Below are 11,920 nucleotides of genomic sequence, written 5' to 3'. Positions count from 1 at the left end.
AACACTTTTTGGACGATTCGTTGTCATTATTTTGATAGAAGGTGGTATAGGAACTTCTCTATGACTTGGTAATTAGCAATATTTGCATACCACAATGTGTGAGTATAAAATACAAAAATATGTTTATGAGGAAAACTATCTTATCATTATGGAAATAAGTGAGTCCATAAAGGAAAGTTTGTGACTTATTAACCCTTCTAGAATTATCAATGTTGGTAACATCCAACCATGGCAATAATGTAACCAATTGGGCACGCTTCTATTAATAATCAGCTTGTTCATTAAATAACTAAGAATTGAGTAGTTAATATGTATAAAAATAGGATAGCCAATTTTTTCATGATAAAGTTTATGAATAGAATAAATGACCAAAAAAAAAAAAATTTCTTAGTTACCATGTAGTTCAATTGTTAGGGAACTACGTTTTTGCTAATGAAGTAAATAGAAAAAGGTTTTTGTACTTTTTGTTGTCCCAACACTAACATGATAGTTGCATCACACAAATATGTAAAAATGATGAATCAATTCCTGGAAAGAGGAGATGTACACCCCTATTATTCAAAATATAAAAAAAAAAACATATTGACATTGATTAGTCCGCAGAAATTCAGTGTTCTTAGAAATTAATGAAAATAAGAAATATGCTAGTGTTTTTAAAAGTAAAAATGAAACTACTATAGTAATTTTACATGCTTCAAAGAATTATGTATATCTTTTTCTCATTTTGCAACAAGAAATAAAGAATTCTAAATTAGATCAATTTTTGTAAAGTTCACTTTAATATTTACAACAAAAATTAAGGTGGCAATTAATATATGACTTTTCCCATAACTAAAAAAGAAATTAATTACTTTAATATAATTTTTTAAAAATTATTATAATTCTCTTAAAAGTATTCCAATTAAATTGTAATCATTTTTATAATTTTTTAATATAGAAATTATAAAAATAAAACTCTTAATCACAAAATTAGTAATGAGAAGTGCTCACAGAAATCCCTGGTCAGAAAGTTAAACTCTTTCTTTAAAAGTGCCAATTACCAAATCCAAACGCCAAGCGAAAATTAAAAGAGATCCCAGGGGAAATGTATAAAAATATATATTAACTATTTCTCCGACCAGAAGAATGTAATCGAAAAGAATATGATTATCTAAAAGAATATGATTACAATAAAGTATGTCCGTGTTTTGTCACCTAATTCTTCATATATTCCATGATCTGCGAACAATAAAAAGAAAGGCAATCTGTGTTAAGCAAATCCTATATGTAACAAACAAATTCTCTACCAGCGTTTCCCAAAGGGCGTTGATTCTCTTCAGAGAACAAATACAAAATGTCAGGCTGCTCTTACAGTGGAACAATATTCCACTCTTTTTTTTCCTTTTTTCTTCAGAGAAATTATCATATGACCGAAGCCCGCAAATTTTTACAATCAATATGGCCGAAGCCAGCAGAATTTTTTTTTACGGCATAGCCGTTACAAATATCGCGGTAACCAGGGGGCCTTAATGAACGCCTCCGCAGAAATCGAACACCTCTGGGTGCGAAAGCCAACCACCCCAGCCGTCATATCATGTACGTCATGTGCTGGGACAATATTCCACTCTGCAACTATCCCAGTGCTCTAATAAATCCTTAACCTCAAATAGAATAAAATATTTTGTATGTCCTTATCCAATAAGGAAGTGAACATGTGGAGAGTCTATTTCCAAATAGCCATCCTCCCAATCTCAGTCTAACCACAGTTAGGATTTATAGAATGGTTCTGAATAATTATGTATGACGTGGCAACCACTCAAATTCTCATTGTAAATTCCCCAGACTCCAAAAATCTGGACAAAAGTCCAAATCCCTCATACCCATTAAGTTGTATGTCAAGCAAGTGGACCAACCCTGAAAAAGAAGCCATCTACAAGGCACGCACATTATCAGGTCAGGGTTTTAATTGAAAAAACGCTGAACGAATCCTCTTCATATAAATAACAAAATTATTTGGAGTCGGATAACGTTGGAATCAAATGAATTTGAAATCATGGGGCCATGCAGGAGGATGCTATCTACAATACTCATCTCTATCCGAAAAGCTTCATCTGAGCACTTGGAGATCTATTTAAGGCACCCGATCTTCTCCTTCAATACCCGCTCCATTCCATTTAATCTTGCAATCCTGCAATATTATTAGCAGAATAGCCATTTCTGTTAATATACCTCAGTTGGGTATCTTCACCTCTACCCAATTTCAACATATTTGTTTACATATGTCTCTTACGCTTGTATTCAGTTAATTTTAAATTCAATCACTGTCTAGTACGATATTTTTGTTGCTTTTCGTACGCATAGAAAACAATAAATTAGTATGGGAATGATGGGAATGGTTGATCAGATATGTCGCAGAGTGATCGATAATAGACTGAATTTATGTATTGCAGAGTGATCGATAATGGCGCGGGATGAGAATCGGCTCGTGAAAGACCAGAGGCCTAGATATGACTGCCTTCTTTTTGGTAAGCATCATAATTTTCTGTAATTTTCTTTTCTGCTTTTTCGATGGACATTGAGCTATTGCTCTATGGATTCGTTTGTGATTCTAATTTACTGTTTTAGATCTGGATGACACATTATATCCATTGAGTTCCGGACTCACTGCTGCATGCACCAAAAACATAGCAGGTAAACCTGGAGTGAACTACTAGTTTTAGATTTTAATTTAAGCCATGTCTGAAAAATTCGCCTGACGTTGGGAAGCTTGAGGTTTGAATATACAAATTTCCAAAATTGTATTGGTTGCTATTTATATGAAATTTGAATATCGATCTTCGGACTTTGCAACATTAAGGTGATTTGGGCTAGTATTCATATTCACTATACCCAGTTATTATGCAATTACGATTTCTTCTTTGAAATTGAGGGAACCTTGGACGTTTGAATTGAGCTCTGACAGATTATGTGAATCAAAAGCTTGGTATTGAAAAGAATAGAATCCCAGATATGTGCAGAGAGCTCTTTACAACTTATGGCACATCCATGGCTGGACTCAGGGTAAGCATTCAACCTTTTTAATTTGGTGGAATTCATCATTGCATTACAACTTTGAAGCTTAAAATGACTATTTCTGGCACTCGGTAACTTACCTAGTCGACTGCTGAGCACCTCTTCAACACTGTAATATTTAGCAAGTGGCCTAAGAATGGAATTATGAGCTGCATTGACCAGTCCGTTCATCTTGCATAGAAACTGACATACACTTTCCATAATCTTTTCATTTCCTTCTATCGATCACCACACTGTCCAGTGCGAAGAGACCTACTACGAAAACTTGAGACCGAAACCCTGTTTCTCATGGGACTTGTTTAGCGTCATGACTTGGGATTCCACTTGAATTCATGAATTCATTTGATTTTTCACCATATTAATTGATCTATGCAGGCGAAAGGCTATGAATTCGACTACGACGATTACCACAGGTACTTAAAAAATCATATGTTTGGTTTGTCCTACAAAAACATGAAAGAGAAAAATATAAATCTTATATTTTGTTTGTCTTTTCATTTTTACTTTTATTGGAATACAATTGATTGCTATTGGCCAGAAGAGCAATCTGTTGGGTATTTTTGATGGGGAAAATACCAAAAACCAAATAAACAAACACACAGAGACAATGCTCTGTTTCTTTTGCTCCAAGATCTTTTGTGCACACAGAAGACTTAAAAGAAATTTCACTGAGAGACAGAGTATTTCACCACCATTAAAGCATTCTATTCATTAAAACCTGATGCAAAGATTTACCATTGTAAAATCCCTTTTTATATTCACTGGTGTGAAAAACAACTTACTGCTGTAATAAAAAGATTTACATAAGTTTATTGCTGTGAAAAGAAATTTACACAGAGTTACAAAAATCGCTCCACCATTTCCTTTCTGCACTGCTGTGCAAAACCACACATGGTTTTTGCTATTCCAAAAAATTACATCACCTGGTTCTTCTCATTTTACACACTGCTGTGTGATTTTCTTTTACTGCTCCATCATTCTTTTTCACTGCTGTGAAGAATAATTTTTGTTCCTCTCGTGTGCAATACATAACATTTTTTTTTTAAAGTCAAAACAAAAAACATTAAACTTATTACATACGATTTCCTATTTAATACATGCCGTATATAAATATATATAAAAACATATATTATAACATGCCCATGCTCATATTAAAAGAGCCTCACCAAAATCTTGTACCAATCATTAAATTCTTTTACCTACGGCGGTCAACCATAAACCTTTTACTCCACGCAAAACATTGAATTGATGTGGGTTCGTATGCAGCTCCAGGTGATCAACGGCGGAGAACACGGGAGCAAATCCAACGGTGGAGAACAATATCGGAAGACCAACAAGTGCTGAAAGTTAACCTCCGAGATTCTTACGTTGCGTTACGTCAGGGGTCAACCACGCGTCAGCTCCATATTTTCTCGGAGCTCCTTCCCGGATTATTCCTTCGTCGGCAAATAGCTCCGAGAAAATCCGGTGAACGGTTTCTCGCTTGGTTCACGGTTTTTCTTGGTCTGCGTTGAAATTAGATTTCAACACTCCCCTTTAATTTCAACAGCTGGGCATTCAGTCATACCCAGACACTTTCTCAAAAATTCAAAGCTCTTCTGATCCAGCGGCTTTGTCAAGATGTCCGCAACCTGTTCTTGAGTCCTGCAATGTTCCAAGACAATTTCTCCATTGTTCACCAATTCTCTGATGTAGTGAAACCTTGTATCAATGTGTTTCGTTCTCTTATGAAACACTGAATTCTTTGACAAAGCAATAGCTGAGCTATTGTCACAAAAAATCACTGTCGCTTTTGCCTGCTCTTGGCCTAAGCTTCTCAACATTCTTCTCATCCACACTGCTTGACATGTTGCTGCTGTAGCTGCCACATATTCAGCCTCTGCTGTAGACAATGCTACAATGGACTGCTTCTTAGAAGCCCATGAAATGACTCCTGAACCCATATGAAAAACATAACCGGAAGTGCTCTTCCGATCATCTACACTTCCAGCCCAATCGCTATCTGTGTATCCAACCAAATCTGAATGTTCTGAGGCATGATATAAAATTCCAAACATTTTGGTAACTTTGACATACCTCAAAATTCTCTTTGCTGCCTGCCAATGTGCCTCCTTCGGCCTCTCCATGAACCTGGAAATTAAACTAACAGCATACATTAAATCAGGCCTAGTTGCTGTTAAATACATAAGGCTGCCCACAATACTTTTATACAAGCTAGGATCAAAATCCTTGCTGCTGTCCTCTCTGCTGAGTTTTAATCCCATTACTGTGGGAGTGATGGCTGCCTTGCATTCTTCCATCTTAAATCTGCTCAAAATTTGATTTACATATCTTGCTTGAGATATAAAAATTCCTTTTTCATTTTGATCTACTTCTATGCCTAAGAAGTATCTCAAGAAACCCATGTCAGTCATTTCAAATTCATCCTTCATGACTGATTTAAAATTTTTAATGAGCTGATCATCATTACCTGTGAAAATGACATCATCAACATATAAGACCACAATCAAAATCTTACCATCCTTTTCTTTGATGTAGACTGTGGGTTCTCCTTCACATTTGTCAAATTCATTATCCAATAGATATGAATCTATCCTGCTGTACCATGCTCTTGGCGCTTGCTTCAGTCCATAAAGAGCTTTCTTCAATTTGCACACTTTGTGCTCTTCACCTTTCTTCTCATATCCGAGAGGCTGTTCCACATAGACCTCTTCCATTAACACTCCATTTAAGAATGCTGACTTCACGTCCATTTGGTAGACTTTCCATTTGTTTTGAGCTGCTATGGACAGCACTGCTCTCACGGTTTCCATTCTTGCAACCGGGGCGAAAGTCTCCTCATAATATCTCCCATACTGCTGCTTGTACCCTTTGACAACCAGCCTTGCCTTGTGCCTTTCTATCTTGCCTTCAGCATTGCTCTTGGTCTTATAGACCCATTTTACACCAATGACTTCTTTGCCTTTTGGTAACTCAACCAAATCCCATGTTTTGTTTCTCTCTATGGCATTAATTTCCTCATCCATAGCTTCTATCCATTTCTTATCTTTAATAGCTTCTTCAAAATGAATAGGATCATCAACATGACAATACAAGGCAAATAAGGAATTCATTCCTTCTTCATAAATTTCACTTAGATTTCTAAACTTCTTACCTCGTTCACTTGGTGTGCAAGTGCTTGAAGATGCACTTGAATTTCCTCCTTGTGGTGTGCTTGGAGAAGCACTCTCATTGATCCTCAATGGTGTCCCTTGCTGTCCTTGTGTTGGTGCTGCTGTTTGGGGATGCATTTCAGCCACCTCCTCTTCATCTTCATCATGAGACAAACAGTGTTTAACATTAACTGTCTTCTCTATGCTTCCATCCCAAGCTTCCTCTTCAATGAATTGAACATCCCTGCTGACAAAGAACTTCTTGGTAGATGGAATATACAACCTGTATGCCTTGGATTCCTCACTGTATCCAATGAAGATGCATTTCTCCCCTTTGCTGTCCAACTTCCTCCTTAGCTGATCTGGTATGTGTGCATAGGCCACACACCCAAAAACTCTCATGTGGGTGACTCCTTGCTTTCTCCCACTCCATGCCTCTTCTGGCACTTTGTTCATGACTGCTTTTGTAGGACACCTGTTCAATATATAAACTGCACAATGTACAGCTTCAGCCCAATACTCATTTGGCAAATGCTTTGCCTTCAACATGCTCCTTGCCATATCCATGATGGTCCTGTTCTTCCTTTCAGCAACTCCATTTTGCTGTGGGGTGTACCGAGTTGTAAACTGTTTATGAATTCCATTTTCTCTACAAAATCTTAGGAATTCCTTGGAGATATATTCACCTCCTCTATCAGTTCTCAAAACTTTAATGTGCAGCCCGCTTTGGTTTTCAACAAATGCTTTGAAGTTTTGGAATTTCTCAAAGACTTCACTTTTGTTCTTGAGGAAATATATCCAAGTCTTTCTTGTAAAATCATCAATGAATGTCAAGAAATATAGGCTGCCTGCTAATGATGGAGCTTGCATTGGTCCACACAAATCTGAGTGGATAATCTCTAAGGGTGTCTTTGCCCTTATGCTCTTCCCTGATGGAAAACTTTCTCTATGTTGTTTTCCCAAAATGCAGCCTTCACATAGGCTGTCCGGTTTCTCTATCAATGGTAATCCTCTTACCATTCCTTTTCTGCTCAATAAGTTTAGACCTCCAAAATTTAGATGCCCAAATCTCAAGTGCCATAACCAGTTCTCATCCTTTGGCACGCTTTGGAAGGCCTCTTCGGTGACTGCTGCCATTTCCCTTTTGTTCTTCATGTCTGCCCTGATCCGGAGAGGAAACATCCTGTTCCTTGTCATCTTCACTTCAGCAATGCATCTTTTGCTGGGTGGTATATCCATGATGGTGCACACATCATTTTTAAAGAAAACATTGTAGCCCTTATGGACAAGCTGTCCAATACTCAAGAGATTACATCTCATTCCGGGGACATAGTATACATCTGCTATGGTTTTCCTTTCTCCTTGCTTTGAAAGTATTTTTATTTCTCCTCTTCCCATAACAGACACTTTACTATCAGTTCCTAGTGTGACTTCTGATTTCACATTTTTATCTAGGGCAGAAAAGAAGGCTATGTTTCCGGTCATATGGTTGCTGCAACCTGAGTCTAAAAACCATATGTCCTCACTATGTGTTTCAGCCATGTTACAAGCTAACAGGACATTTTCTTGACTGTTGTTTTCTCTTGTAACATTTGCATTTTGTCTGCTGTTCATATCATGCTGTTTCTTTCTACAATCACTAGCATAATGTCCATAATTTTTGCAATAATAGCATTGAACATTAGATTTATCATACCTTTGTCCTTGAGCATGATGTTGTCCTCCTTGTTGGCTGCTGCCTTGGCCTTGGTTCTGATTTGGATTGTTGCCTCTTCCTTGTGCATTTGATGAGTTGTTCCTTCCACCTCTATTCTGGCTTCTGCCTCTTCCTCTTTTGTTTCCTCTGCCTTGACCTCTGCCTCTTCCAAAAGACATCTGGGTCTTGAAGGCTTGCTCAAGAGATGAGTTTTCATTCCTACTCAACCTCTGCTCATGTGTTATCAGTGATGCATGCAGCTCATCAACTGAATAGCTTGAGAGATCCTTTGTCTCTTCAATGGTGGTGACTATGGCATCAAACCTTGAGGGTAAGACCCTCAATATTTTCTCCACAATTCTTCTGTCTTCAATGGTTTCTCCATGAGTTCTCATTTGTGTGATTACACCAATCACATGAGTTAAGAATGAGTCAATGTTATCTGACTCCTTCATGTTCAAGTTCTCAAAATCCTTTCTCAGCAATTGTAGCTTTGCTGTCTTCACTCTCTCCATGCCTTGATAGGCTGTCTTGAGGGTTTGCCATGCTTCATTGGCTGTCTTAGCTGCTGCTAACCTTGGAAACATACTCTGGTCTACTGCTAGATACAACAACACACGGGCTTTTGAATCTTTCTTCCTATTGTTCTTCAGCAGATCCTTCTCTCCCTGAGTTAATGCATTGAACTCAGTTTCATCTGCTGGTTCTTCAAAACCTTCTTCAACTATTTCCCATAAATCTTGGGAAGCAAGCAGAGCTGTCATAGTTATTGACCAGTAGTCATAGTTCTTCCCATTAAACTGTGGGAGCTGGGTGTTAAACAAACCCATACCAGTGCTTGTGCTGGCCATTCCTTGACTGTGTATTTAAAACACTGACTGTCTCTTCAATAACAAACAAGATAGCTATGAAGAATACCTGAATCCTTTGTTGTCTGAGTCTTCTGTCTGCCTGAGAAGTTTTGCTGCAGCAACAACCTTCTCCCTTCAGCTTCTTTAACTTCCTTAAAGAGCCTAAGCCTGCTCTGATACCACTGTTGGGTATTTTTGATGGGGAAAATACCAAAAACCAAATAAACAAACACACAGAGACAATGCTCTGTTTCTTTTGCTCCAAGATCTTTTGTGCACACAGAAGACTTAAAAGAAATTTCACTGAGAGACAGAGTATTTCACCACCATTAAAGCATTCTATTCATTAAAACCTGATGCAAAGATTTACCACTGTAAAATCCCTTTTTATATTCACTGGTGTGAAAAACAACTTACTGCTGTAATAAAAAGATTTACATAAGTTTATTGCTGTGAAAAGAAATTTACACAGAGTTACAAAAATCGCTCCACCATTTCCTTTCTGCACTGCTGTGCAAAACCACACATGGTTTTTGCTATTCCAAAAAATTACATCACCTGGTTCTTCTCATTTTACACACTGCTGTGTGATTTTCTTTTACTGCTCCATCATTCTTTTTCACTGCTGTGAAGAATAATTTTTGTTCCTCTCGTGTGCAATACATAACATTTTTTTTTTAAAGTCAAAACAAAAAACATTAAACTTATTACATACGATTTCCTATTTAATACATGCCGTATATAAATATATATAAAAACATATATTATAACATGCCCATGCTCATATTAAAAGAGCCTCACCAAAATCTTGTACCAATCATTAAATTCTTTTACCTACGGCGGTCAACCATAAACCTTTTACTCCACGCAAAACATTGAATTGATGTGGGTTCGTATGCAGCTCCAGGTGATCAACGGCGGAGAACACGGGAGCAAATCCAACGGTGGAGAACAATATCGGAAGACCAACAAGTGCTGAAAGTTAACCTCCGAGATTCTTACGTTGCGTTACGTCAGGGGTCAACCACGCGTCAGCTCCATATTTTCTCGAAGCTCCTTCCCGGATTATTCCTTCGTCGGCAAATAGCTCCGAGAAAATCCGGTGAACGGTTTCTCGCTTGGTTCACGGTTTTTCTTGGTCTGCGTTGAAATTAGATTTCAACAGCTTAACCCAAGTCAAATATTTCTTATACAGTTTTGTTCATGGAAGACTGCCATATGAGAATCTTAAACCGGACCCTGTATTGAAGAATTTGTTATTAAGCATGCCTCAGAGGAAAATTGTAAGCGCATATCGTTTTCCTCCAATTTCTTTATATGATTGTAATACATGATGAAGGCATTAGGAGGTTTTGGGAAATTTGAAAGGATACTTCTTATCGGTCTGTTATGTGAAACAGATATTTACGAATGGTGACAGAGCTCATGCCACAGAGGTCCTTAACAGGCTGGAATTGAGAGATTGCTTTGAAGGCATAATCTGCTTTGAGACACTTAATCCTCCTTCACAAAGTACTGGAAACTCTACGACAGCGAAGACTCCCGTTGTTTGCAAGCCCTCAAAAGAGGCCATAACGCAGGCTCTCCGCCTTGCAAAGGCTGATCCACAAAGAACGGTAAGCCACTCAAGAGCCTTTCATAGCCATCTCCAATCAGTTATATCATTCTTTTCCTAATGCCACGAATTCTATGCTTATGATAAAACGTATATATTGTTGTCAAATTTTATTAGTGGACCGGTTTTTTAGGGTTTTCTTAAAGAAGGAAACATGTCAAGGACGGTTATTATTTAAGTAAAATGTAATTTTGATAGCCTCGTACTTTTACATCGTGATTCCTTAATCCATAAATTAATGTTACAGATTATAAATAAACTAATAAACCAAAAAAATCAACAAATACTAATACCATATACTGATACATTATCCCATAAAATAAAATAATCATCCTACATTTTTCCCTCACAGTAGGGAGTATTTTCTTTGTTTGTTACAAGTTGAAGGGTCTTTAGTCAACCAAATCTGATCTGAATGTAGAACCTTTTTCCAATCTAAATAATTATCTACTTATGATAAGCATCTACTTAGCGCATAAGCGTCTACTTATCTGCCTTTTGATCAAGACAAAGAGAATAATGTAGCAAAACATAAGGCTGAAGTTTAGTGACATAGGATTTCAATAAAAAAGAGATTCATATCATTCACTTATCCTTAGACATTGTTCCTTTTCAACAAAGAGGAGCTACAGAGAGAACATTGTACATCTTGGTAACCTTGAACATCCACATCACATGCTAAATTATTTATGGTTTAAGGCTTACAGCAAAACATCCATTTATCTTCACCTTGCACAGCGCCTTTTGTCTAAATCTGTTTTGTTTTCACGCAGATCTTTTTTGAGGACAGCGCCCGGAATATAGCGGCAGGAAAGCGTGAAGGCCTGCATACTGTATTGGTAAGACAATTTGATTCTTCATGGTTCTCATACTTTTGCAAGAAGGTGTTGCTGGTCCAATCCTCTTCTGATATTAATATTAGTTTTCACTGTGAATAGGTGGGCACTTCAGTCCGAACGGAGGGAGCGGATTTTGCCCTGCAAAGTATTCACAACGTTAGGGAAGCCTTGCCTGAGATATGGGAAAAAGATGGGGAGAGCTCAAAAAATGTTCGGCGGTCAAGAGGAGCAACTGTGGCTATTGAAACTGTTGTCACTGCATAAGCTACGATCTGATTGAATGAGGGAGTGGGGAACCATAAAAACCCATTGGAACCTTGCTTCTCCCTAAGGGGAATTCCTACTATCTGCAACCTTGTTATTTAATTGCATATCTGATCTGAAGAATCCTATACTGAATGCTTTAGCGATACTAACTCTGTCAAAATTGATAAATATATGAGACCAATTTCGAACCTGTTTTTATATAACGATATCTCTTTTGATGTTATTTCTATTTATGCCTTTGCTTGCTTCTATTTAGAAAGGGCTCTATTAAGAGTTAATCTTACACCGGGATTTGCTTAAAAGTAAAGACATTTTGAATGGTGTTATTATGTTATCATAGTTCTCCCCGCGCACGAGAAACGGATTCAACGCTTAATGGAATCATTAGTGAGAAAAATGGATGGGAGGGGAATTGGACTTTAATAAGGTTTTAAGTTTGTTTGGAAAAT

The 11,920-nt window shown here is 37.4% G+C and overlaps 1 protein-coding gene across 4 annotated transcripts; it reads left to right on the top strand.

Annotated features, from left to right (window-relative positions):
- Positions 1–2,119: 2,119 nt before the first annotated feature.
- LOC149150921 (uncharacterized protein C24B11.05-like) lies at positions 2,120–11,677 on the top strand. 4 transcript variants are annotated; one of them, XM_089439511.1, is made up of 9 exons: positions 2,120–2,212; positions 2,430–2,504; positions 2,605–2,670; positions 2,942–3,039; positions 3,427–3,464; positions 9,946–10,033; positions 10,151–10,366; positions 11,139–11,204; positions 11,317–11,677. In XM_089439511.1, exons 2-9 carry the CDS (start codon positions 2,441–2,443, stop codon positions 11,482–11,484), a joined length of 804 nt encoding a protein of 267 aa, XP_089295637.1. In that variant the 5' UTR covers positions 2,120–2,212; positions 2,430–2,440; the 3' UTR covers positions 11,485–11,677. The 4 variants fall into 4 exon arrangements, with proteins under 4 accessions (XP_089295637.1, XP_089295638.1, XP_089295635.1 ...); XM_089439512.1 differs by having other exon boundaries at positions 11,304–11,677; XM_089439509.1 differs by having other exon boundaries at positions 2,933–3,039.
- The last annotated feature ends 243 nt before the right edge of the window (positions 11,678–11,920 follow it).

The sequence above is a fragment of the Pinus tabuliformis genome, chromosome 9 (assembly GCF_031772625.1).
Source record: "Pinus tabuliformis cultivar Carrire ecotype Pingquan chromosome 9, CPIR1, whole genome shotgun sequence".
Classification (NCBI taxonomy): Eukaryota; Viridiplantae; Streptophyta; class Pinopsida; order Pinales; family Pinaceae; genus Pinus; species Pinus tabuliformis.
Note: the sequence above shows the minus strand (reverse complement) of the source record. Positions and strands in the feature narration are given on the sequence as shown.